The following is a 26215-nucleotide window of genomic DNA, read 5'->3' as shown; positions in this document are numbered from 1 at the left end:
TCCAATGAGATAACACTCTATGACAAAGTGAACACATTCATATACCATAGAAGCATACTCCAGATGTACCCTTTCCCAAACACCGGCACCCTGCACCAGTGACCTTCCCCTGCCATATTTGCCAAATGAAAATTCCCACACTTGAATTTTCAACCACAGACCTCACCTCCTTAGAGTTCATCTGTTCTTTCCTTCAGCCCTCCCCTCAGTTCCATGGATAGTCCAGTCTACCTTCCAAACCTGTTCACACTCACAGTCCAGCACTGTCCACCCCACTCTCATCCCTATACTACCATCACTCCTATTCAATGCCATATCACACCTTTCCACTTTATCTAAGGTTCTGCCTAGTTTTAGCATCAGCTCACCACTCTCTACTCCCTCTCTGTCTCCTTGTAACCTGTCTCCTGGTACCTCTGTGAGTCTTCTTAATATGCTTATATCAGTGAGGTCATGCAGTATTTATTCTTCAGTAACTGGCTTCTCTCAGCATAAGGTCTTCAAGATTCATCCATGTTGTTGCGTGTACCAATGCTTCATTCTTACAGCTGAGTAATATTCCATTGTATGTATATACCACCTTTTGCTCATCTATTCATCTGTTGATGGACACTGAGGTTGCTTCCGTCTTTTGTCAATAGTGAATAATGCCGCTATGAAGACTGATGTGCTTATATCTGTTTGTGCCCCTGCTTTCAGTTCTTCTGGATATATACCTAGTAGCGGGATTGCTGGATCATATGGCAGTTCTATAGTTAGCTTCCTGAGGAACCACCAAACTGTTCTCCACAATGGCTGTGCCATTCTACATTCCCATCAGCAGTGGGAGAGGGTTCCCTTTCCTCCAAAGCCTCTCCAACACTTGTAGTTTTCTGTTTTTTTAATAGCACCCATTCTAATATACGTAAGATGATATCTCATTGTAGTTGATTTTTTTTTTTAAGATTTATTTTTATTTATTTTCTCTCCCCCCCTGCCCGTTGTCTGCTCTCTGTGTCCATTTGCTGTGTGTTCTTCTGTGTCTGCTTGCACTCTTGGTGGCATCGGAAAACTGCGCCTCTTTTTGTTGCATCATCTTGCTGCCTCAGCTCTCCGTATGTGTGGCGCCACTCCTGGGCAGGCTGTGCTTTTTTCGTGTGGCGTGGCTCTCCTTGCAGGGCACACTCCTTGCGCATGGGGCAGCCCCATGCGGGGGCACCCCTGCATGGTACAGCACTCCTTGTGCGTGGCAGTTCTGTGCGTGGGCCAGCTCACCCCACAGGTCAGGAGGCCCTGGGTCTCGAACCCTGGACCCTCCCTTATGGTAGGTGGATGCTCTACCAGTTGAGCTACATCCGCTTCCCCTCATTGTAGCTTTGATTTGCATTTCCTAAAGGCTAGTGATGTTGAACATCTTTTAATGTGCTTTTTAGCCATTTGAATTTCGTCTTTGGAAAAGTATCCATTCAAATCTCTTGCCCATTTTTTTTTTTAAACAAATCAATTTTATTGATACAAATTAATAAAGCATACCATTCATTGAAAGTGTACAATAAATGGGTTTTGGTTAACATATAATCATGCATTAATCACTCTGGTGTTTATTAGAGTATTTTCACTATTTCCATAACAATAATAGTAATTTTTAAAACCCAGACAAACAAGAAAATTCCTCACCTCTTATTCTCCATTTTCCCTGCTTTATATGTAAAGCTGCTGTTTCTGACTATTCTTGCACATTTACTTATTATGCAGTTTTACTGAATTATATTGAAATATCATATAATCAATCCAAAGTATATAATCAGTGGCTTTTAGTATAATCACAATGTTGTACATTCATCATGTCAAAAATTTTAGAACAATTTCATTACTCCTGAAAAGAAAAACTCCACATCCCTTAGTATTCCTTCCTCAGCTCTACATAACCACTAATCTATATTTATCTTTATAAATTGACTCATGTTTACTTTTTTATAACTGGAATCATACAATATGTAGTACTCTCTGGTCTCCTTCACTTAATATAATGTGTTTTATTTGTCTGATAATAACATTTTGTAGTATTAGCCTACATTTGTTCAGTTTCAAAGAAAACCGGTCCTAATTAAATAATTTAGCTTTTCCATATTCCACATAATATATTTATATTTCATATAATACAGTTCAAAATATTGCTGTTATACAGTGTTTGTCCTTTTGGCTTGCTTGACTCAGTATAAAGTCCTCCAGGTTCACCCATGTTGTTTCACGATTTCGTTTCTTCTACCACTGCATAGTTTTCCATTGTATGTATACTCCACAATTTGCTTATCCATTCATCAGTTGATGGACACCTAGGTTGTTTCCAGCCTTGGCTATCATGAACAACGCTGCTATGAACATTGGTGTGCGATGTCAATTCATGTCACTGCTCTCAGATCTTCTGGGTATACATTTAGCAATGGTGTTGCCGGGCCCTGTGGCAAGTCTACTCCGCTTTCTTAGGAACTATCAAACAGTCCTCCACAGTGGCTGTACCATTCTACATTCCCAACAAAAGTGAATAAGTGTTCCTATCTCTCCACATCCTCTCCAACATACACAGTTTTCCAACTTTTTAATAGTGGTCAATCTAATAGGTATGAAATAATAACTCATTGTAGTCTTGATTTGCATTTCCTTCATTGCTTGTCATGTTGGGTATTTTTCATCTATTTCTTCACCATTTGTATTTCTTCCTTGGACAAGTGTCTTTTCATGTATTTTGCCCCCTTTTAAATCAGATAATTTGTCTTTTTATTGTTGAGTTGTATGATTTCCTTATATATCATGGATATTAAGCCCTTATTGGAAATGTGATTGCCAAATATTTCCTCCCATTGGTTGGTTGGCTGCCTTTTCATTCTTTTGACAAAGTCCTTTGAGGTACAAAAGTGTTGAATTTTGTGGAAGTCCCACTTATCTATTTTTTCTTTTGTTGTTCGTGCTTTGGGTGTAAGGTTTAAGAAACACCGCCTACTACAAGATCTTGAAGATGTTTTACTACATTTTCTAGGGGTTTTATGGTTTTTCTTTTATATTTAGGTCCTTGATCCATTTTCAGTTAATTTTTGTATAAGGTGTGAGACAGAGTTCCTCTTTCTTTCTTTGTATATGGCTATCCAGTTCTCCCAGCACCATTTATTGAATAGACTGTTCTGGCCCAGCCAGGTGGGCTTAGCAACCTTGTAAAAAATCACTTGATTCTAGGTGTGAGGGTTGATTTCTGAGTTCTCAATTCAGTTCTCTTGGTCAGTCTGTCTGACTGTATGCCAGTACTGTTCTGTGTTTACCACTGTAGCTAAGGTAATATGCCTTCAAGGCAAGAATTTGGGGCCCCTTGTCCTTCCAAATACATTTGATTATTGACTTTTTGATTTCTGCAAAAAAGGCTCTTGGGATTTTTATTAGGATTACATTGAATCTGTAAATCGGTTTGGGTAGAATTGCATCGTAACGATATTTAATCTTCCAATCCATGAACATAGAATATCCTTCCATTTATTTAAGTCTTCTTTGGTTTCTTTTAGCAATGTTTTATCGTTTTTTGAATGCAGGTCCTTTATGTCTGTATTAGTCAGTCAAAGAGGGGCTGATGCAAAATACCAGAAATCTGTTGCCTTTTATAAAGAGTATTTGGGATAGATACTTACAGTTACCAGGCCATAAAATGTAAGTTACTTCCCTCACCAAAGTGTTTTGCCACATGTTGGAGCAAGATGACTGCCATCTGCAAGGGTTCAGGCTTCTTCATCTTAAGGCTCCATGGTCCTTCCAATATTAGTTGTAGGCTGGGATAAATCTCGTCTCCCAGGGCTTCTCTCTGAGTTCAGGTGCTCTGCTTTTTCCACAAGGCCAGTTGTAAACTATCAGGCAAATGACTCATGTCTCTACCTTGGGCCTCTGCATGTCTAAAGGAGCCTTTTTTCTTTCTTCACATATCTGCTTTTCTGTGTATTTATTTCCCAGGTTCCAGGAACAAAACTCTTTCTCCTTCTGCCTTGTTGTTTTCTCTGAGTCTCTGCCCACCAAGGGGGTAGGGACTCAGCGTCCTACTGACATGGCCCAATGAAAGCCTTAATCATTACTTAATCAAGTAAAAGTGAAACCTCTCAATCCAGTCCATTCTAATATGCTCAGAGGAACAGATCGGTTCACAAACATGATCCAATACCTATTTTTGGAATTCATAAACAATATCAGACTGCTACAATGTCCTTGGTTAAGTTTTTTACTAAATATTTGATTATTTGCTACTATAAATAGAATTTTTTTTTCTGATGGCTTCCTCAGATTGCACATCTGTAGTGTATAAAAATGCTATCAACTTTTGTATATTGATCTTGTATTTCACCACTTTGCTGAACTGGTTTATTATTCTGGTAGCTTTGTTAAAAGATTTTTCAGGATTTTTTAGATATAGGATCGTATCATCAGCAAACAGTGAAAGGTTTACTTCTTCCTTTCCTATTTGGGTGCCTTTTTTTTGTCTAGTCTAATTGCTACAGCTAGAACTTCTAGCATAATATTGAATAATAATGGTGACATTGGGCATCCTTGTCTTGTTTCTGATCTCAGCAGGAAAGCTTTCAGTCTTTCACCATTGAGTATGATGCTAGCTGTAGGTTTTTCATATATGCACTTTACTGTATTGAAAAAGCTTCCTTCTATTCCTATCTTTTGGAGTGTTTTTATCAAAAAGAATGCTGTATTTTATAAAATACCTCTTTCTGCATCAATCAAGAGGATCATGTGATTTTTCATTTTAACTTGTTTATGTGGTTTATTATACTAATTCATTTTCTTGTGTTGAACACCCTTGCATACTTGGGTAAAACCCACTTGATCATGGTATATAATTCTTTTAATGTGCTTTTGGATTCTGTTTGCAAGTATTTTGTTGAGGATTTTGCATCTATATTCATTAGAGGTATTGTTTTGTAATTTTCTTTTTTTTGGTAGTATCTTTATCTGGTTTTGATATTAGGGTAATGTTGGCTTCATAGAATGATTTTGGTAGTATTCTCTCCTGGTCAGTTTTTTAGAAGAGCTTGAGCAAGATCGGTATTAGGTAGTCTTTGAATGATTGATAGAATTCACCTGTGAAGCCACCTGGTCCTAGGCTTCATCTTTGGGAGGTTTTTGATGACTTTTCAATCTCTTCACTTGTAATTGGTTTGTTGAGATCTTCTATTTCATTTAAGGTCAGTGTAGGTGGTTTGTGCTTTTCTAGGAATTTATCTGTCTGGTCTACATTTTCTAGTTTTTTGGCATACAGTTCATAGTATCCTCTTATGATCTCTCTTATTCTTGAGTGTCAGTGGTAATGTCCCCCCTTTTATTTCTAATCTTATTTGTGTCTTCTATCTTTCTTTCTTTGTCAGTCTAGCTAAGGTTTGTCAATTTCATTTTTCTTCTCAAAGAACCAATTTTTGGTTTTGTGATTCTGTTGTTTTTGTTCTCAATTTCATTTATTTCTGCTCTGTACTTTTTATTATTTCTTTCCTTCTGCTTGGTTTTTGATTTGTTTGCTGTTGTTTTTCTAGTTCCTCCAGGTGTGCTATTAGATTCTGAATTTGGCCTTTTTCTTCTTTTTTTAATGTAACTATTGAATGCTATATATTTCCCTCTCAGCATTGCCTTTATGGTATCCACATGTTTTGATATTTTGTGTTCTTAATTTCATTCATTCCAAGGTATTTGCTAAATTCTCTTGCAATTTCTTCTTTGATCCACTGATTATTTAATAGTGTGTTGTTTAATCTCCATATATTTTTGAATTTTCCCTTTTTCCATCCATTATTGATTTCCAGCTTCATTCTGTTATGATCAGAGAAAGTGTTTTGTATAATTTCAGTCTTTTTAAATTTATTGAGATTTGTCTTGTGAATCAGTACATGGTCTATCTTGGAGGATTCATGAGGACATGAAAAAATTGTATATCCTGTTGATTTGGGGTTCATTCCTCTGTAGATGTGTGTTAAGTCTAGTTCATTTATCATATTATTCAGGTTCTCTTTTTCTTCTGTCCAAATGTTCTTTCGAATGCTGAGAGTAGTATATTGAAGTCCCCAACTATTATTGTAGAGACATCTATTTCTCACTTTAGATTTACCAGTGTGTGCCTCATGTATCTTGGAGCACTGAGGTTAGGTGCATAGTTATTTTTTCTTGCTGAATTACCCCTTTTATTAATATATAATGACCTTCTTCATTCCTTATGACAGTTTTGCATTTAAAATCTGTTTTGTCTGATATTAGTATCACTACTCCAGCTCTTTTTTGGTTACTCTTTGCATAGAATATCCTTTTCCAACCTTCCACTTTTAACTTGTTTGTGTCCTTACTACATCTGAGGTGAGTCTCTTGTAGACAATATATAGATGGCTCATATTTTTTTGTCCATTCTGTCAGTCTATGTCTTTTGATTGGGGAATTCAATCCATTAACATTCAATAATATTACTGTAAAGGCATTTATTTCTTCATTTTCATCTTTGACTTTCTGTTGTCATATCATACTATTGTCTATCTTTTTACTATTTAATATCCCTGTAGCAGTTTGATATAGTTGTGAATTCCAAAAATAGATATTGAATTATGTTTGTAAACTGGTCTGTACCTGAGCATGATTAAGTTATGATTAGGACTTTGATTGGGCCACATCAGTAGGGTGTTGAGTTCCCACCCCTTGGCAATTGATGAACACATTGAAGCATTGCCACTAACCATGAATTAAAGTTTACATTATAGCTTACACCTGTCCCATGCAATTTTATAAGTTATGACAAAATATATAATAGAATGTATCTGTCATTGTAGTGTCATGTAGGACAATTCCAATGCCTGAAAATGCCTCCATATTACACCTATTTTTCCCTCTCCTCCCCTCAGAACTTCCGGTGGTCACTGCCTCCACATCACTGATAAAAGTTCTTCCATTGTTAGAATAACAAACATTCTATAGTAGAATAATAGTAAGTATATTTAGTCCATTTTTCATTCTCCAATCTTGAGGATTTTGGGATGGTGATGGCCACTCTGCCTCTAGTTGAGAGGGGTCTTAGATCCCACGGACCAGATGGATGGGACTATCTTCCTTGCATTAGCATACTCTCTCTGTTCCTTGGGATGGGCATTGTCCATCATCATGACCTTGTTGGTTGCCCCGGGTGAGTCCAGTGAACTAGAGAGTAGGTATTGCAACTCTGCTGAGAATTAGAGCCCAACTGGCACATGGACGGACCAAAGATTTAAGTCTCTTGGACATACACCTATCAACTCTAGTACTAACTATAGGTTCAGATAGAAGGGGTGGAAGAGCCATGTGTAGGGAAACCACAAATGAGTCCAACTCTATCACACTGGGGAACATAAATTCCAAGGTAAGGCCTACTGGCAAGGCCCCAAACTCCTGAGTTGTCTACACTGCCTATAGTGTCTGGATGTCTTTAGAGCTCTCAGGAGTCTCGCTGTTTGAGACAATATTTACTGTGGCAGTCAATGAGATCCTGCATAAACATAACCTCTGGAATGACTTCCCGACTAGCTTTGAAATCTCTTAGCCAGAAGAACTCATTCATATTTACCATTTCCCCTTTATGGTCAAGGTTCTTCCTGGTTGGCACTTCCTAATAATCCCCAAAAGTCACGTTCCACACCAGTGAGAAGGTAGTGCGTTCGTTTGCTATGTTTACCTTAGAGAGAGGCCACATTTGAGCAACAAAGAAGGCCTCAGGAGATAACTCTTAGGTAACATATAATACTAGGCTAAATTTCAATTTCAAAGAAAAGGTTCATAAGTACAGTCATCAATATCTAGGGCCCAGCACAATGGTCCGTTCACCTTCACTAGGTACCACCCTATATTCGCGGGATTCTTCTGCCCCTTTAGAGAATATAGCAGAACTCCCCACATGGGAATTCTGTTTTCTTTTAGTTATTGTGTGGCTCTCCACCCACTGTAACAATGCCCCATGAACACTTGAACACATTCATATGCCTTAGAGGCATTCCCCAAATGAGCCTTTTCCCATGCATCCTCCTATCACCAATATCCCACAACAGTGGTCCTCCCCTGCCACCACCAGTGTGACCCTTCTGTAATCCAAAACCTCTCCAAAGATGAAGCCGAGAATATAACCAAATAAAAATAATAAGAAAATGAAATAACAATGATAGTTTTTAAAATAACATAAAATTATACATTTATTTTAAAAATTTTTAGATAAAATTCTTTTAGACATTATATCTTTCATCACTGTAAGGTCTGTTGTCTTTTATGTACAGAGATATTTTCTTCCTCATGCTCCCCCAGTGTCTTTTTTTGTTGTTATTACATAGAGTCACATAGAGAAACTAGGGGATTCCCATATATACCCAATGAACTCCCCCTTTTCCCCTCTCCCCTATTAATAACATTTTATGTGGGAATGTAATATTTGTTACAATTATTGTACAAATATTGAAGCATTGCTACTAACCATGGTCAATGGTTTACGTTATGATTTACATTTTGGACCATACACTTTGATAAATGTTCATGAAATTTAAAATGGCCCATATCTATTGTGAGAGCATGCAGAACAATTCCCTAAAAATGCCCTATGTTCCATCTATTCTATAGTAACAACTAAGTTTTCACTTTTTGAAGAATAAGATTCATAATTACTTGCAATAATATTGAGGGCTTGACATATTGGTCTGTTTTATTTTATTAGGCACTGCCTATGTTCTTGAGAGACTCTTTCCCCTCTATTTGAGAACATAGCACAACTCCCCAGGCTAGGAGTTTAATATTTTCTTGTTCATTGTGTGGGTCTCCACCCACTAATATAACACACTATGACAAGATGAACATTTATATATTCCATAGAAGCCTGCCCCAGGTTCACTCTGTCCTTTATGCATCCCCTACATCCAACACCCTACACCAATAATTGTCCCCTGCCATATTTGCCAAAAGAACATTTCCAACGTTGTACTTTTAACCACAGACCTGCACATCCCAAGAGTTCACCTGCTCCTTCCCCAACTCTCCCTATAGTTCCATGGATAGTCCAACCCCTCTAACCTATCCTCCTCACAGACCAGCCATGCCCAACTCAATAGCATCACTGCACGACTGTCACACTCTTCCACTACCCAACTATACCCTTCACATTATCATAGATTTTGCCCTTATGGGCATTGGCTCACAACCCTCTACTCCCTTTCTGTCTCCTGTAAACAACTCTTCCAGAGTCTAGCTCTGTGAGTCTGCTCAATTTGCGTAATTCATATCAGTGAGGTCATATAGTATTTGTCCTTCAATGCCTGACTGACTTCACTCAACATAAGGTCTTCAAGGTTCATCCATGTTACCCCATGTGTTAATACTGTATTCCTTCTTTCATCCGAGTACTATTCCACTGTATGTGTATACCACAATTTGCTTATTCATGCATCTGTTGATGGGCACTTTCATTGCTTCCAACTTTTGGCAGTGATGTATAATGACGCTATGAACATTGGTGTGTATGTCTCTGTTCATGGCTGTATTTTCAGTTCTTCTGGATATCTACTTAGCAGTGGGATTGCTGGATCATATGGCAGTTCTATAGTTAGCTTCCTGAGGAAACAGCAAACCGTTATACCCAATGGCTACACCATTCTATATTCCCACCAGCAATGGATAAGCATTCCCTTTCCTCCACATCTTCTCCAACACTTGTAATCCTCTGCTTTTTTTTATTTTTAAAAAAATTCATTGAAGTATATCACTCACACATAAACATACATAAACAATAAGTATATAGTAATAGTTGTGAACTTAAAAACAAACATACATAGCATCATACAGGACTCTCATAACACCCTACCACCAATACCTTGCATTGTTGTTAAACATTTTAAACTAATGGTTAAAGAGCATTGCCAAAATATTACTACTAACCAAAGTATTTTCCCCCAACCCACCCTATTATTATTATTATCTTTATATCATTTATATATGAACATATATAAACAATAAGTATACAGTCAAAATTGTGGACTTGCCAAAGCAAATATGCATAACATACAGGGATCCCATTCATCAATCCTTCACTAACACCTTGAATTGTTGTGAGACATTTGTTACAGATTATGAAAGAATATTGTCAAAATCTATCTACTAATTATAGTCCTTATATTACAGTTGGTATATTTTTCTCCAACCCACCCTATTATTATTTTTTAAATGTATTTTTTGTGGCATAAGTTGTAAACTTGTAAAACAATCATGCATATGTGCAGAATTCCCAAACAAAATCCATCTATCAACACACTACACTGTGGTGGAACATTTGTTACAGAAAAAATAATATCATCTGATTGTTACCATGTCCATTCCCCATATTGCCCCATTATCAATACAGTACTTCTTTGGCATAGTTGCAAACATATTACATTATTACTGCTAACCACAGTTCATAGGTCACTACAGTTTTATTTTTCCATGCTTCTCCACATTCCCACCACCCTGCAGTAGTGATGTACCTTTGCTCCAGCTCACAAAGGACAATCTTGCATATGTACCATCAACCAAAATTCTCATCCATCTTTGGTTTTCTGTGCTATTCAGTTCCTAGATTATTCTCTAGCATTCTGTCAACTGGCATTTACATCCCTAGACTACCATTTTCAGCCACATCCCCATTTATAAACTAACTGTTTCTCACTATTTGTTACCATCTACTCTATACATCTCCACACTTTGACATTGAAACTAGTTAAAACTTCCACAAACATTAAACAACAGTAGTCTGTTTCACTCCTCCTCTTATCTCCTTTAAGAATCTACTACCTACCACGAGGTCTTGAAGATATTTTCCGACAATTTCTTCCAGAGCTTTATGGTTCTTTTATATTTAAATTTTTGATCCATTCTGAGTTAATTTTTAGATAAGGTGTGAGATAGGGGTCTTCTTTCCTTCTTTTAGCAGTGGATATCCAGTTCTTTAAGCACCTTTTGTTGAATGGACTGTTCTGCCAGAGCTGTGTGGGTTTGACAAGCTAGTCAAAAATCACTTATCATATATGTAAAGGTCTATTTCTGAACCATCAGTTTGGTTCCATTGGTCTGTGTATCTGTCTTTATGCCAATAGCATGCTGTTTTTAACACTATAGCTTGGTAATATAATTTAATCTGGAGATGAGCATTCTCTTCCTTTTTAAGATGTTTCTAGCTATTCAGGACCCCTTACCCTTTCAAATAAATTTGATAATCATGTTTACAATAAAAAAAAAAAGCTAGTGGAATTTTTAACAGGATTGCATTGAATCTGTATATGAATTTGAGTAGACTTGATTTCTTTATGATATTTAGTCTTCCAATCCATGAGCATGGAATGTTCTTCCAGTTATTTAGGCCTTTTTTTATTTCTTTTAACATTGAGTTGCAGTTTTCTGAATATAAGTGCTTTACATCATTGGTTAAGTTTATTCCCATTTGAATTTTATCTGTCATATTTTATTTTCCCCACTCTTTTGACATTTTTGATTACTTTTATTGATATAATCTTCATTTCTAAACTCTCTTCCAGGCCTTTCTCTTCTATCTTTTCTTTTCAGTCTCTAGCACACCCTTTAGCATTTCCTGAAAATCTGGTCCCTTGGTTAGAAATTCTGTTTCTTTTTATCTGTGAATATTCTAATCAAAATGGCAGCCCCCAGCCTCTTTTCTACATGGACAGATTCACATCCTAGCTGTTCCTAGGGTTACACTTCAGCCCACCAGGCCCACCAATCAACAGCCAAAATCAGTGGCCCACTGTCTCCTCCTTACATTTTTGGGAAATGGAGCTTCCAATTCTAGCCACAGAATATCTCCTGGGGCAGCTTGTGCTGCCAAAGCAGGACAATGAGAAGTGTCTATTTCAAGTGCTTTTTAGCCATTTTTATTTCTTCTTGGCTGGTAATTTCCCAGAGAGGCTGGTGCAGGTTCCCCCAGCTTCCTCCCTCCCAGTGGTGGGGCTGGGCCTTAGGATATCTGATCCGGATGGAAAGAAGCCAGTCCCTAGCAGCACTGGGATTTTCAGTGCACCCCGCTTCTTCTCATGCCAGGCGTGGAGTTAAGATGGCGGCTACCTGCCTCTTTCTGACTTGGATAGGCTCAACCTTTAGCTGTTCTCAGAATTATACTTAAGCCCATTGAATTCACTCATCAGTAGCTGAAGTTGGTACCTAACCGTTTCTTCCTCCTCTGTTTCCTGTTTCTGGAAAGTGGAGCTTTAGATTCCAGCCATGGAACAGCTCCTGAGGCGGCTTGCGCTTCCTATGGAGGATGGGCAAGCCTCCGTGGCGTGGAGCTCTCTACTTATGAGTCTTCTCTGCAAATGGGCAGTCTCCTCCTTCCATTCCTTCAGGGGTGTGGCAGGAGCTCTTCTGGTCCCCTGGATACCCCAAACAGGTGCTTCAGCTTACTCCAGAGAACTCTGGGTGTTTCCTAACCACCCTGTAGCAGGAGCTGACTCTAGGAGCTCCTTACTCTGTCTCTATCTTGCTGGTTGTCCCCTTCTGCTTTTTTAATAGCTGCCTGTCCAATGGTTGTAAAAAGGTATCTTATTGTAGGTTTGATTTGTATTTCCCTAATAGCTAGTGATGTTGAGCATGTTTTCATGTGTTTTTTAGCCATTTTCATTTCTTTGGAGAAGTGTCTATTCAAATCACTTGCTCCAAATGGGTTGTCTTTTTATTTTCGAGATATAGTATTTCTTTATATATGCTGGATATTAGGCCCCGTTGGAAAGATAGTTACCAAATATTTTATCCCTTTGAGTAGGCTGCCTTTTCACTCTTTTTTTTTTTTTAAGATTTATTTATTTATTTATTTCTCTTCCCTCCCCCGCAACCCCGGTTGTCTGTTCTCTGTGTCTATTTGCTGCGTCGTCTTTGTCCGCTTCTGTTGTCGTCAGGGCACGGGATTCTGTGTTTCTTTTCGCTGCATCATCTTTTTGCGTCAGCTCTCCGTGTGTGCGGCACCATTCCTGTTTCGCGCAATGTTGTGTAGTTTTCTGCATACAAAGCCTTTATATCTTTCATTTATTCCCATGTATTTGATTCTTTTAATTTCTTGTGTAAATGGAATTTTTTTCTTGATTTCCTTCTCAGATCACTCATTATTGGTGTACAGAAATGCTACTGATTTTTGTGCATTGATCTTATATCCTGCCACTTCACTGAACTCATTTATAAGTTCTAGAAGCTTTGTTGTAGATTTCTCAGGGCTTCCTATGTATGGATTCATGTCACCTGCAAATAGTGAAAGTTTTACTTCTCCTTTTCCAATTTGGATTCCTTTTATATCTTTTTCTTGCCTAAATGCTTGAGCAAGTACTTCTAACACAAAGTTAAATAAGAGTGGTGACAGTGGGCATCCTTGTCTTGTTCCAACTCTTAGAGGGAAAGCTTTTAGCATTTCAGAATTGAATATGATGTTAGCTGTGGGTTTTTCATTTATATCCTTTATCATGTTGAGTACGTTTCCTTCTATTCCTCTTTTGAAGTGTTTTTATCAGAAAAGGATGCTGTATTTTGTCAAATGATTTTTCTTCATCAATGGAGATGATCATGTGATTTTGTTCTTTTGATCTGTTAATATGGTATATTATATTGATTCATTTTCTTATGTTGAAACATCCTTGCATACCAGGAATCAAAACCACTTGGTCATGGTGTACAATTCGTGTGATGTGTTTTTGAATACAATTTGCAGGTATTTTGTTGAGAATTTTATTATCTAGGTTCTTCTTTAGAGAGATTGGTCTGTAGTTTTCCTTTCTTGTGGCATCTTTGTGTGGCTTGGGTATTAGGGTGATGTTGTCATCCAAGAATGAGGTTAAGCAGTTTTCCCTCTCATCTTTGCTTTACCTGCATCCCATAAGTTTTTGTATGCTGTGTTCTCATTCTCATTCATTTTGAGGTAGTTACTGATTTCCTTTGCAATTTCCTCCTTGACCCATTGATTTTTTAGGAGTGTGTTGTTTAACTTCCATATATGTCTACCACAATCTTTTAAAGGGATCTCTACCTTTTTACCCAGTGCCTTTGTGATCAGATCTTGTGTCATATTTGGGGGCCTGTACTCAGCCTACCATTCTGTCAACAATATGACTGTACCAGAACGTGGACAAGTGGATGTGCATTTCATAAAATGTAAATGGATACTTTCTTTGCCAATAGTTAAATTTTATTATTATCATGACTGCTAATACTGAATGAAAACTCCTTTTTTGATATTTTGAAAAATTATTAAATGTATCATGGGAAAGGTCTTCAGTCTTAAAATTAGAACTTTCAGAACACTGATATATAGTCCTTTACTCAGCTCAACTTTTGTTTTTATTTCTTTTTTTAAAAACTTAGTAATTATATTTAATAAATGAATGTTATGAGGAATAGACTGGATTTTATTTATTATTCATCTTTTTTTTTATTTTTTATTTTTTTATTGACTTTGTAATAATATTACATTAAAAATATATATATATGTGAGGTCCAATTCAACCCCACCCCCCTACCCCCCTCTCCCCCCCCAACAACACTCGTTCCCATCATCATGACACATCCATTGGATTTGGTAAGTACATCTTTGGGCACCTCTGCACCTCATAGACAATGGTCCACATCATGGCCCATACTCTCCTCCATTCCATCCAGTGGGCCCTGTGAGGATTTACAATGTCCGGTTTACCTCTGAGGCACCATCCAGGGCAGCTCCATGTCCCAAAGACGCCTCCACCTCTCATCTCTTCCTGCCTTTCCCCATACCCATCGTCCACCATGTCCACTTTTCCCAATCCAATGCCACCTCTTCTATGTGGACATTGGATTGGTTGTGTCCATTGCACCATCTTTTAAAATTTAAAAGAATAGTACAGTGAATATCACCTCTAATTAATTGTCGGCAATATTTATGTTAAGCTCTGGAAATTTGTACTCTCTTGAGCCTAGTTGTATTGGTTTTTGATGTCTCTGTAGTTTGGCATATGTAAAAGATCACATAGAACCCATTGTTTCTTTTATGAGACTGAGTGAGAGGATTGGGTTTGGGAGGTGGGGGAAGAGAGAAGAGTAGTTTTATAGCAAATTCCACATTTAATTTATCAAGGAACATATAAAGTTAAGTGCAGTCAGACCTCCCAGAAAACTGGGGTTGATAGTTTAAGAAAATGTACAGTTATCTGTAGCTCATTTATCCTTTTGAACTGTTTCAGCCACAGTCAGTGAACATACAATGCTACTAGAAGGGACAGCTAACCGGCCCCCACCTGGTGGCTCTGGACCTGTAACTGGAGCAGAGATAATGAGAAAACTTTCTAAGACTCATACTCATAGTGACTCGGCATTAAAGATAAAGGTATACTATTGCTATGTTTGGTTAGAGTTATGCATATTCATAAAGAAGACCTAAACTTTCATCTCACATTTTAATATTAGATATCCACCATAAATATTCAAATAGTATTTTTATGTTGAAAGTAACTTGATCAGTGACTTTTAATGTACCCAATTTTTAAAAATTATATAATCAGTAATTAATACTGAATAAAGACTACTTTAACTCCCAAGCTCAGGGTTTTCTTTTCAATTCATAGAATAGTGTAGTCAATAAAATATGGTATTGTAAATGTTGGTAATCTTCTAATTGCCACTTTTAATGAGAATCCCTTTAAGGAGTGCATGGTCAATGTATGGTTTGGGTTAGGCTGTTTTATGGGTTAAAGTACATTTTTTTATTTTAAGAAATTGAACCAATATTTGATGAGAGGCATTCATAGCACAGTGGTGAGACTACATCCTTGGAGCCAAACTGCCTTGGTTTGTGTCCTGCTTCTGTCATTTACTTGCTGTATGATTGAACAAGTTTTAACTGTATCTTGCCTTAGTTTCCTCATCTGTGAAACGGGAATTTTAGTAGTAACCTTCTTTATAAGGTTGTTGAGAACTGAGTTAATAAATGAAAAATGCTTAGAACACTATCTGGTGCATAGTAAGCATTCAGTAAATTTTTTGTTGTTGTGGGTTATTTTTGAGAGGTTGCTTCTCTGGACAATGCAAACTGGAAAGTTAATATTTTAACTTTTTTTGGAAGGTCTAGGTATTGACTTACATTGATACCCAGAATACATAAGGTAAAAGGTAAATTTTACTATATTAAGATATAAAATTTCTGCTTTGAAGAAATAATAGAAACAAAATGGAAAGACATGACAAAGGGCTAAATACCTAATACATAAATAGAGCTTTTCCTAATTACGAAGAAAAGACCAACTGTCGAAGAGAAAAATGCTTAAAGGACATAAGTAAGCAGTTCACAGAGAAATATGTATAACCATATGAAAGTTTATTCTTTTATCATTAAGGAAATTCACATTTAAATGAGATTTCCATTTTCATCTACCAGATTGACAAACTAAAACATTTGATAATATACAGTGTTGGTGAAGATGTGAGAAAACAGATGCTCTTATATCATCTTGGTGGGAGTGTAAATTGTTAAAAATCTCTTTGAAAGACTGTTTGACAACATATGTGTCAAAATTTAAAATGCCTTGCCCTTTGATGCAGCATTTCCATGTCCAGGAATTTGTTCTTTAGAAATATTCATAGATGTTTGAAGTCATGGGCCCAAGAATCTTCTTTGCAACACTATTCATAATAGAAAAATAATGGAAATATCCTAAATGGCTAACCTTAAGAATACTGTTTAATAAATCAGTGTACACCAGTGCAGAGGCATACTGTGAGGCTTTTAAAAAGATGAAGTATATAAGTATATAAGATCTCTAAGTGAACAAGGAATGATCACCAAAGTACATTGATTAAGACAAAACCAAAGTATAGAACAATTTGTGTTTGTGTCTTAAGAAGGACAAATATGTATATGTGCTTAGATAATCATAGGTGATTTATGGAAGAATAGACAAGTAACAATTAAGTGGGCCAAAAGACTAGAGCACAGGGTAGACAATTTTTGTTGAATAGCCTTTTTTGCTTTAATGTTTTTATTCTGTGTATTGTTCTTTTAATGAAAACATCAATGATAGTTTGATACACATTTTTAAAATGTTGGTTGATATGGTTTTTTCTATTTCCACAATCTAGTTTGAAGGCTGGGACACATTAAATTCTTAAGTCCACAGTGTGTGTCGGTTTTTTTCCTGATTGACAATTTTTAAAAAACCCTCTAATTGTCTTTAGATGCTTTGCTATTAATGCTGTTCTCTATCAGAATTTTTTTTAAACATTCTCTTGTTTTTGGGTTATAAAAGTCCTCCAGAGAATTGGAATTTCAAATGCTTTGTTTTAGATCTCTGCCTTTCAAGGTCTTCCTATTTCATCTTTTTTTGGTATGGTATTATAAAGTGATCTGAAACTCTAGTATTAAATGTAATGGAACAAATAGAGATTGAACAATTTGGTAGTTTTTTCTTTTTTCTCTTACCTCAAAGAATTATTGGAAATTCTTTTTGGCATTTTAGAATTCTCCAGAGAATCAAATCTTAACACAGAGATATACTATTTGGACACTAGGAAGCTTATCTCAAGATTTTGGAGATATAAATCAGACAGTTGGGTTAAACTCTGTTTTTTCCTTACTAAGTATGTGAGTGTTCTTTCCTCTGTAGAACAGAAATAAAATTTCTTACCTACTTTTATAACTTAGTAAGGATTAAGTAAGACAATAAATGAAACATGCTTAGCAGGAATTTCATATGTAGTAAATGCTGTTTTCCCTCCTGTGTTGTCAAGCTTCCTTCACCTTTCTCCACCTAAGCAAGGATGATTGGTAAGGCCTGAAGGAAAGTACAGACCTTTCTGCTTTCCAGGGAAGATTAAGACTCAGAGGTCTTCACAACAATGTTAGCCTTAGCACTTGTATTCCTTGCTCTTATCAAAGAGCCTAGTTTCTTCTCAGGTAGACATCTCTGTTGACCCTCAATAAGAAATACAGCGAAGGTTTCTGAAGGCAGACCACTTTCCTTTTGGTAACTTTTATAACCAGAACTTGCTTTTGGTGGTATAAGTCAATTTCAGATCATTTTAGGTGTTTATATTTTCTAGTAACTTCTTGAGGAAATATTTTTTTTAAGGGGATTGTGTAATCATTCCAGGCTATTTTTTTCCCTTGCTACCCACAGAGATGTTCTTTAGATCTTCCACAAACAACCTAATCCATAACTTTCTGAAGTCCTGATGCTCTGTCTGTTGCTCCTTAGGTGTTAACTAGGGGTTTATTTGCTATCATCTGTTTGATATGCTTGCTGTTCTAGGTCTGTATATCTTACAACTGTACTCCCTCTTCACATTTAGAAGGGAACTATTGAGCCATGGTTAAAATCAGTGATTGCTTCATAATGATAATAAAAAGCTGTTCTTTTATTGTACTATGGAGCTATAAAACATTTTCACATCCATTTGAGATTCACCAGAATCCTTGGTATTAATGTGAAGAATAGGTAGCTGTAAGAGCAGCAGCAAGAGTAGTCGAAGTGTTAGCAGTGGTTATATGCATGAGAAAGAGCACTTTGTTGTTCCATCCACAGGGCATTCACCCATATCATTCTCTGAGCTATACCAGTGGAGACACCGCCACAGATTCTCCAGTGCACACTGGACGTGCTACAATGCCAATAAAGGAGAGTCCAAGGAAGGAGAGCCTTCTCAGTTACCTGACTGGAAGCTTCCCAAGTTTACACAATCTCCTGGAAGGGACTCCTCAGAGAAGTAGTGCAGCTGTGAAAAGTAGCTCCCTAACAAGAACAGGTATGTCCTCTAGATTTGAGAATTATGCATATATTTTTAAGGAGGATTTTTTTAAAAAGACAGTACTTACGTTTATTTAGATATACTTTGGTTGTAAAACTGATCTTTCATATTACCCTTATCTTTGAGAAAATTTAGGAAACTTTTTTTCTCTTTCAGCTTCCCGGTATCTTTATGTCCTTAGTTTGCATTTTTAAGGGGTAGCATTGGCCTTGGTATCAACCTGGGTGTGATGTGGGATGCTGTCTAGAGCAGCTAACATAAAATTTTTCTATATAATAATAATTTTCCATTATAGTGAAAATGTGCTATTTATTAATGCCTTTACCATCCAAATACCAACATATACAATGAGATTTCAAAAATGTCCACATGGATGGGTATTTTAACCTGACTTTTCAAAAATAATTGTGTAAACCAAATTCTCTGCTTCTTCATACGCAAGTAATACTACAGTCAGTCAAACTTTATTTCAGGAAATACAGTGGCCACTGATATGTTATCAGAACATCCCTTGCTATCTGAACCATCATCTGTGAGCTTCTATAATTGGATGTCAAATGCTGTGGGTAATCGAGGAATGGTGGTACAAGAATCTCCTGTTACAAAATCAGGACACAATAGTCTTCCAACAGGTATCAAGTGTTCATATTATTTTGCTTAACTAAATAAGGGGCACATGTTAAACACAGGCAAAATCCTATTTTTCATAGGTTGGTTAAAAATCTCAAGTGTTTAATTACTATTTAGTTGAAACTGGAACTTTCGTGAAATGCCTTTGATAGTGTCACAATTGAGAGTAGTAAGCAGTCACTCAGTTTTCCTGTGGAAAACAAATGTCAAATATGAGATTGTTTATAATCAAAAGAGTTTAAAACTGCCATTTAATGGGGCTGGTTTAATTTTCAAAAACACCAGAAGGACAAATATTAAGAAATACAAGGTATAATTATAATATTCTGTATCTATAATATAGAAAATATTTTCAATTATCCAGATTCATCAGGTACATGAATAGCATTCTTATTCTCTTCATAGTTACTTAGCAAATATTTATTAAATCTAAGGGGATACTAAAAGGAATAAAGTAAGATTCCTGCCCTCAAAGAGAAAGAATAATGAGTATCATTTATTAATTTTAAAAGAGCATGTGGAAGTTCCAGGAAAATGGCATTGGAGTAGGCTAGGCAGGGCTCCACTCCCTCCAAAAACAATGGAGAAAGGACCAAAAGCTGTCTGAGGGACTTTCTTTGGGGGTTAGCAGACCAGAATAGTGCAACACAACTCCCAGGAGAATGAGGGACAGAGAGACCCAAAACAACAATGTGAGTTACCAACCCCTGGCAGCAGCCAGGAAGGGCTCCCATCCCCCACCCTCAAGATAGTAAACTGGGATAAAACTCCTGGCTCATTGCAGCCAACTGAGAGGGGAATGGATGTCTTCTTCCCTGTCAGCTGTTTCAAGGAAAAAGGGAAGGGGAGTCAGGAGATTTCTCTTCAGTGAATTTGGCCAGAATAGCCCACTTTGAATCTTGGCTCTGGCCAGACCAAAACACAGGAAAGTGGAGATTGAAAGAAACACCTCTGTGGGAAGATGTGATGATGATCGCCATCTGCTGGCCAGTCTGGAAATTGCATGAAGAAAAACTGTTTATAGGTCTCTCTTATCCCAAACTCCTGGGAGAAAATCTGCACCCCATTAGTGAGTCCTGACTGAATTTTGAGATCTTAAGCTAGGCAATTTTAAAGACTTAAAGTACATTGAACCAAATATCAAAGAAGATCAATGGGGGAAAAAAAAACAATAGAGAAGAGAGAAATTGGCCAGGATAGTAAATTCACCAGCATATTAAAATGCCTAGACATCAGCAAAAAATTACAAGCCGTACTAGGAAACAGGCAGATGTGCCCCAGCCAAAGGAAAAAAACAAATAGCTAAGAGATACAGGGTTTAAGACAGTAAATCAGTGAGAATCACACCAATCTCCTAAACCAATTGAAACAATTGAAAGAAAATATCTAAAGAGAGAAAGAATATTAAGACGATACTGGGTGAGTATAAAATGCAATTTGAAAACCTGCAAAGAAAAGTAACAGAGCTTATGGAAATGAAAGACATGATGGATGAGATTAAAAATACATCAGAGGGGATGGATGTGGCTGCTTCCCACATGGGAGTTCTGTAATTCAGTTCCTAGTGCCTCCTAAAACAACAACAAAAAAACAAACAGCAAGCAAACAAATGAAAAAACCAACTCAGGGAGGCCAATGTGACTCAGTGGTTGAGCGCCGGCTTCCCACATACAAATTCCCAGGTTCAATCCCTGGTCCCAGTGCCTCAAAAAAAAAAAAAAGAAAGAAAAGAAAAAGAAATACATTAGAGGTATATAAGAGTAGATTTGAATGACTCGAAGACAGAATTAGTCATTTTGAAGACAGAACACCTGAACTGGAAAAGACCAGAGAACAGAACTAGCAGAGAAATGGAACAGGGTCTCAGGGAATTGAATGACAAAGTGAAATGCACAAACGAACATATTGTCATGTCCCAGAAGAAAAAGAAAATGAAAAAGAGAAGAAAAAATATTTGAGGAAACTTCCCAACCATTATGAAAGTCATAAATATCAGTATCCAAGAAACACAAAGAACCCCAAACAGAATAAATTCAAATAGAACTGCCCAAGACTCCTACTATTCAGAATGACAAATATCAAAGATAAGGGAGGATTCTGAAAGCAGCAAGAGAAAAGTAAGGGTTCCTCAATAAGATTGAGCGCTGACCTCTCATCAGAAACTATGGAGGCGAGAGAAAAATGGTATGATGTCTTGAAGGTACTGAAAGAGAAAAACTGCCAGCCAAGAATTCTGTATCCGGATAAACTGTCCTTCAAAAATGAGGGTAAGCTCAAAGACTTAATGGAAAAAAAAGACCAGAACTACAAGAGATATTAGAGGGAGTGCTGCAGCTTGCAAGAAAAAAACAAAACAGGAAAATTACAGACCAATATCCCTATCTCTAATGAATAGAGATATAAAAATCCTCAACAAAATTCTTGCCAATCAAATCCAAAAGCACATGAAAAGAATTACACACCACAAACAAGTGGATTTTATCCCAGGTATGCAAGTGTGATTGAGCACAAGAAAATCAGTTAGTGTAATAAACCACATTGGTAAATTGAAGAAGAAAAATCACCTGATCCTCTTGATTGAAGCAGAAAAGGCATTTGACAAACTACAGCATCCTTTATTTATTAATGTATTTTTTATTTTTTAAAAAGATTCATAGATTACATAAATGTTACATAAAAAATATAGGGGATTTCCATCTGTCCCGCTCCCTACCCCTCGCACATTTTCCCGCATTAACAACATCCTTTATTAGTGTGGTATGTTTGTTACAATTAATGAACACATTTTGGAGCATTGCCACTAAGTGTGGATTATAGTTTACATTGTGTTTTACGCTCTCTTCTGTGCATTTTTTTAAGTTATGGCAAGATATATAATGATGTGTATCTGTCATTGCAATGTCATTCAGGACAAGTCCCATGTCCTGAAAATGCCCCCATATTACACCTGTTTTTTCCATTCCCTCCCCTCAGAACCTCCAGTGGCCGCTGCCTCTACATCAGTGAAATACATTCTCACTTCCTGACTTTAAAGCATATTACTTATCTACAGTGGTAAAAACAGCATAGTACTGGCATAAAGACAGACAGATTGACCAAAGGACTTCAGTTGAGAACTGAGAAATAGACCCTCACATCTACAGTCAGGTGATTTTTGACAGGGTTGTTTAACTCACCCACCAGGGCCAAAATAGTCTATCCAACAAATGGTGCTGGGAGAACTGGATAGCCATATCCAAAGAAAGAAAGAGGACCCCTATCTCACATCGTATACACAAATTAACTCATAATGGATCAAGTATAAAAACAACCACCATAAAACTCCTAGAATAAAATGTAGGAAAACATCTTTAAGATCTTGTAGTAGGCAGTGTTTCTTAAACCTCACACCCAAAGCACGAACAACAAAAGAAAAAATAGATAAATGGGACCTCCTCAAAATTCAACTCTATTGTATCTGAAAGGACTTTGTCAAAAGGGTGAAAAGGCAGCTGACTCAATGACTCAATATATGGCAATCACATTTCCAATAGTATTTTTTACATCCATGATATATAAAGAGATCATAAACTTAACAATAAAAAGACAAACTACCCAAAAAGTTAAAAAGTGAGCAAAAGACTTGAAAAGGCAATTGTCAAAATAAGAAATACAAATGAAGAAAAAACTCATGAAAAAATGTTCAACATCACTAGCAATTAGGAAAATGCAAATCAAAACTACAATGAAATATCATTCCACACCTATTAGACTGGTACTCTTAAAAGTCAGAAAACTAAGTGTTGGAAAGGATTTGAGAAATAAGAACACTTATTCACTCTTGTGAATGTAGAATGTGGAGGACGGTTTGGCAGTTCCTAAGGAAGTTGAGTATAGACTTGCAATGTGACTTGGCAATGATACCATTACTAAGTATATACCCAGAAGAACTGAGAGCAGTGGTACGAACAGACATCTGCACACCGATGTGTATAGTGGTATTATTCATGATTGCCAAAAAATGGAAACAACCTAGGTCCGTCAACTGATGAATGGATAAAGAAATTGTGGTGTATATTCACATAGGATTATTATGCAGCTGTAAGAAGTGAAGTTGTGAAGCATATGACAACATGGATGAACCTGGAAGACATTTTTTGAGTGAAGCAAGCCAAGACAGAAAAGGACAAATACTGTACGATTGCACCGTTATAAACTAAATGTATTGTGAAAATTCATGGAATTAGTAAGTAGAAAATAGGTCACCAGAAAATAGAATGAGAGTAGAGAATGGAAAGCTGATGCTTAATCTGTGCAGAATTGATAAAAAGGTTATAAAATATTGGAAATGAATAGAAATGATTAAAGCACATCATAGCGTTTGTGACTAGGAGAGCTATTTTATGGGTATGACAGTAGTTGAAAGTGTAAACCTAAGGTCATATACTAGAAGGAAAGTTAAAAAATATATAACAGAACTGTTTGATAGTAAAACTTCATGTAAAATACAAAAATGGGTAAATATTACATATTTAAGACTTTAGAAAATTTAAGTATAAATAAACTAGAGAGACAGAAACAGAATAGCAGTTATGTACGGCAGGGGAAGCATAGAAAGTTTGAAAAATGATGAGTTTTTTGGTTTTTGTTTATTATTAATATTGAAATAATGAAAATGCTCAAAATATGATTGAAGTGATAAATGCACTACTCTGTGATTATACCAGATACCATTGATTGTACACTTTGAATCGATTTATGCTTTATTAATATGTATCAATAAAATTGATTTGCTATTTTAAAAAAATAGTTGTGTAAGTAGAAAAAAGACTGGCAGAGAATTCACCAAAGTAGTAACAGTCATTATCTCCGAATTATAAGTGGATGCACTGTTTTCTGTTCTTTCTTTTATTAATTTATTTTTCCAAATTTACCATACTTACATATTATTTTCTTATGAAAATATATATGTTTTTAAAAGATTATATGAATCAGCCTTTCATGCTAGTTAATGAAGAGAGAGTTAAAACAACACCTATTTGGATTAATAGTAAATTTTGATGGGCCAGAAAATATGAAAATTTTTAAAGTTGTTGATATGTGACTACTTACTTAGTCCTTTTACTTGCTGGTTTGTGGAGTGCTTTTGAATCTGGAACTGATTCTAATACCAACCATACCCTATTTTTTAGCCTTGGCCCTTTGTTGAGGAAGATAGGAAAATAGCTCTTTTGCCAGCTATTGGCACTTTTCTGGTACTAGTTTCAGTAATGCAACGTATAGTGTGTATATAGTTTAAATTTAAGAACCTGAGAAGAGCATTTCCTCTCTATCATGGGCCCTTTGCCTGAGGAGTTTAGGATAAAGGGAGTACAGAAGAAAGGAAGAGTGCCATTTCATTTTTATTCTATCTTAGGAAAGCATTGTTGGGAAGAAATTTATATGCACGGTCTGTGACACTCATGGCTTTTGCCCTAGTACAGCTGTTTTCTGTATCCCTGCTACTGTCTCTCTATTCTTCATTGCAAAGCTATTGGACATCAAATGCTTTTCAAAGATCTTCTGGTTATGAAATTATCTAATTTGGTCTCATTAACCTTAATATAGACTTTTTGTTGGAGAACAACTAGGGTTTTCTGTAAATTTAATTTCATTTTTCATTATAATCATGTCTGTAAAATAATCTCAAGTACTATTTTTTTTTCTTTTCAATATAAGTCTAGTGGTCTAGTAATGGTGCTATAATACAGCCTTTGTAAATTAGCTGTGGTCTTTATGTTGTTTCTTTTTCCTAATAATTTACATTTTATTCTTGAAAATTTACTCTGTTAGGTGTTGCACCCAATCTTCCTACGATACCCTCAGCCTCAGATTTCAACACCGTCTTGTCTAGTGACCAGAATACTTTGGATGGGACACATTCTCAGCATAGCACTAGTCAGGATGATGTAGCAGGTGTAGAAGAAGCAAACCAGGGGTTTCCTGCTGTTCAGCTTGCTGATGCCCAGGTGAGCTAGCCTGCTTTTTCCCTAATAATCTTAATGCTTCATTAGGTAGTACTTAGCAACAAAACCTCAGGCAGTATGCACCTTGCAATTCTAGTGAAGGTCTCTACTCTATGGCTGTCTGCTTAAAGCAAGCCTTCATGCAAAAGAGGAGGAGACTTTAAAAAGTATATGAGTTAATTATAAATGAAAATTAGCTTTTCAGAATGTTACATGTAACATTTAAAATAGTGTGTGGATTATTAATGCAAATTATCTGTAAATGCTTATTAAATAGAAGAGTGGTAAATAGTTCTTTGTCAAATGTGGTAACATTTTTGTTATTTGGAGGTAGAGATTGGCTAAGTAACATGACTAGAAAGATAAATCCAAACATATCATGGCATCTTTAGTAGTATGTTAGACTTTATTGAGTGAGCAAGGGGAAGACCTGAAAATTCTAGAGCAGAGTAATAAATAAAGTAACGAGACCTGTTTATGTAAATTTATCATATGGGTAGCAATGTGTTAAATGGATTGAAATAGGGAAACCAGAGGTAGAAAGAAGAGATGAATTGTTGAAGTAGTTCAAACATGTGGTAATGAGGCTCTAAGCTTAGGTGGTTGTAACTTTATTTAGGTAAAGAAGAAATATTGTGGAGGCCTTATTTACTTGGTTAAATGTGGATAATAAAGAGGGAAGTCCTTTGAAATTTATTCTTCGTATGAGTGACCAGAAGGTAAATTGGAAAGTGGGACTTGCCAGAGTGGAGCATGGATATTGAGAGTTGTTATTCTTATGGGAAAGAAGAAGCTTGAGCATATTTACA

The 26215-nt window shown here is 36.4% G+C and overlaps 1 protein-coding gene across 5 annotated transcripts in view; it reads left to right on the top strand.

Moving 5' to 3' along the window:
• BLTP1 (bridge-like lipid transfer protein family member 1) overlaps positions 1 to 26215 on the top strand; it is a 244407-nt gene that overhangs the window by 116278 nt on the left and 101914 nt on the right. For all 5 annotated transcript variants that reach the window (XM_058293107.2, XM_058293097.2, XM_058293100.2 and 2 more), the window contains 4 exons: positions 15237 to 15379; positions 18570 to 18789; positions 19266 to 19424; positions 25234 to 25409. In XM_058293107.2, coding sequence (XP_058149090.1) covers positions 15237 to 15379; positions 18570 to 18789; positions 19266 to 19424; positions 25234 to 25409 — 698 coding nt within the window. The remainder of the gene's footprint in view (positions 1 to 15236; positions 15380 to 18569; positions 18790 to 19265; positions 19425 to 25233; positions 25410 to 26215) is intronic.

Source organism: Dasypus novemcinctus, chromosome 1 (assembly GCF_030445035.2).
Source record: "Dasypus novemcinctus isolate mDasNov1 chromosome 1, mDasNov1.1.hap2, whole genome shotgun sequence".
Lineage (NCBI taxonomy): Eukaryota > Metazoa > Chordata > Mammalia > Cingulata > Dasypodidae > Dasypus > Dasypus novemcinctus.
The sequence above is the reverse complement of the archived record's forward strand: the minus strand, read 5'-3'. Positions and strand labels throughout refer to the sequence as shown.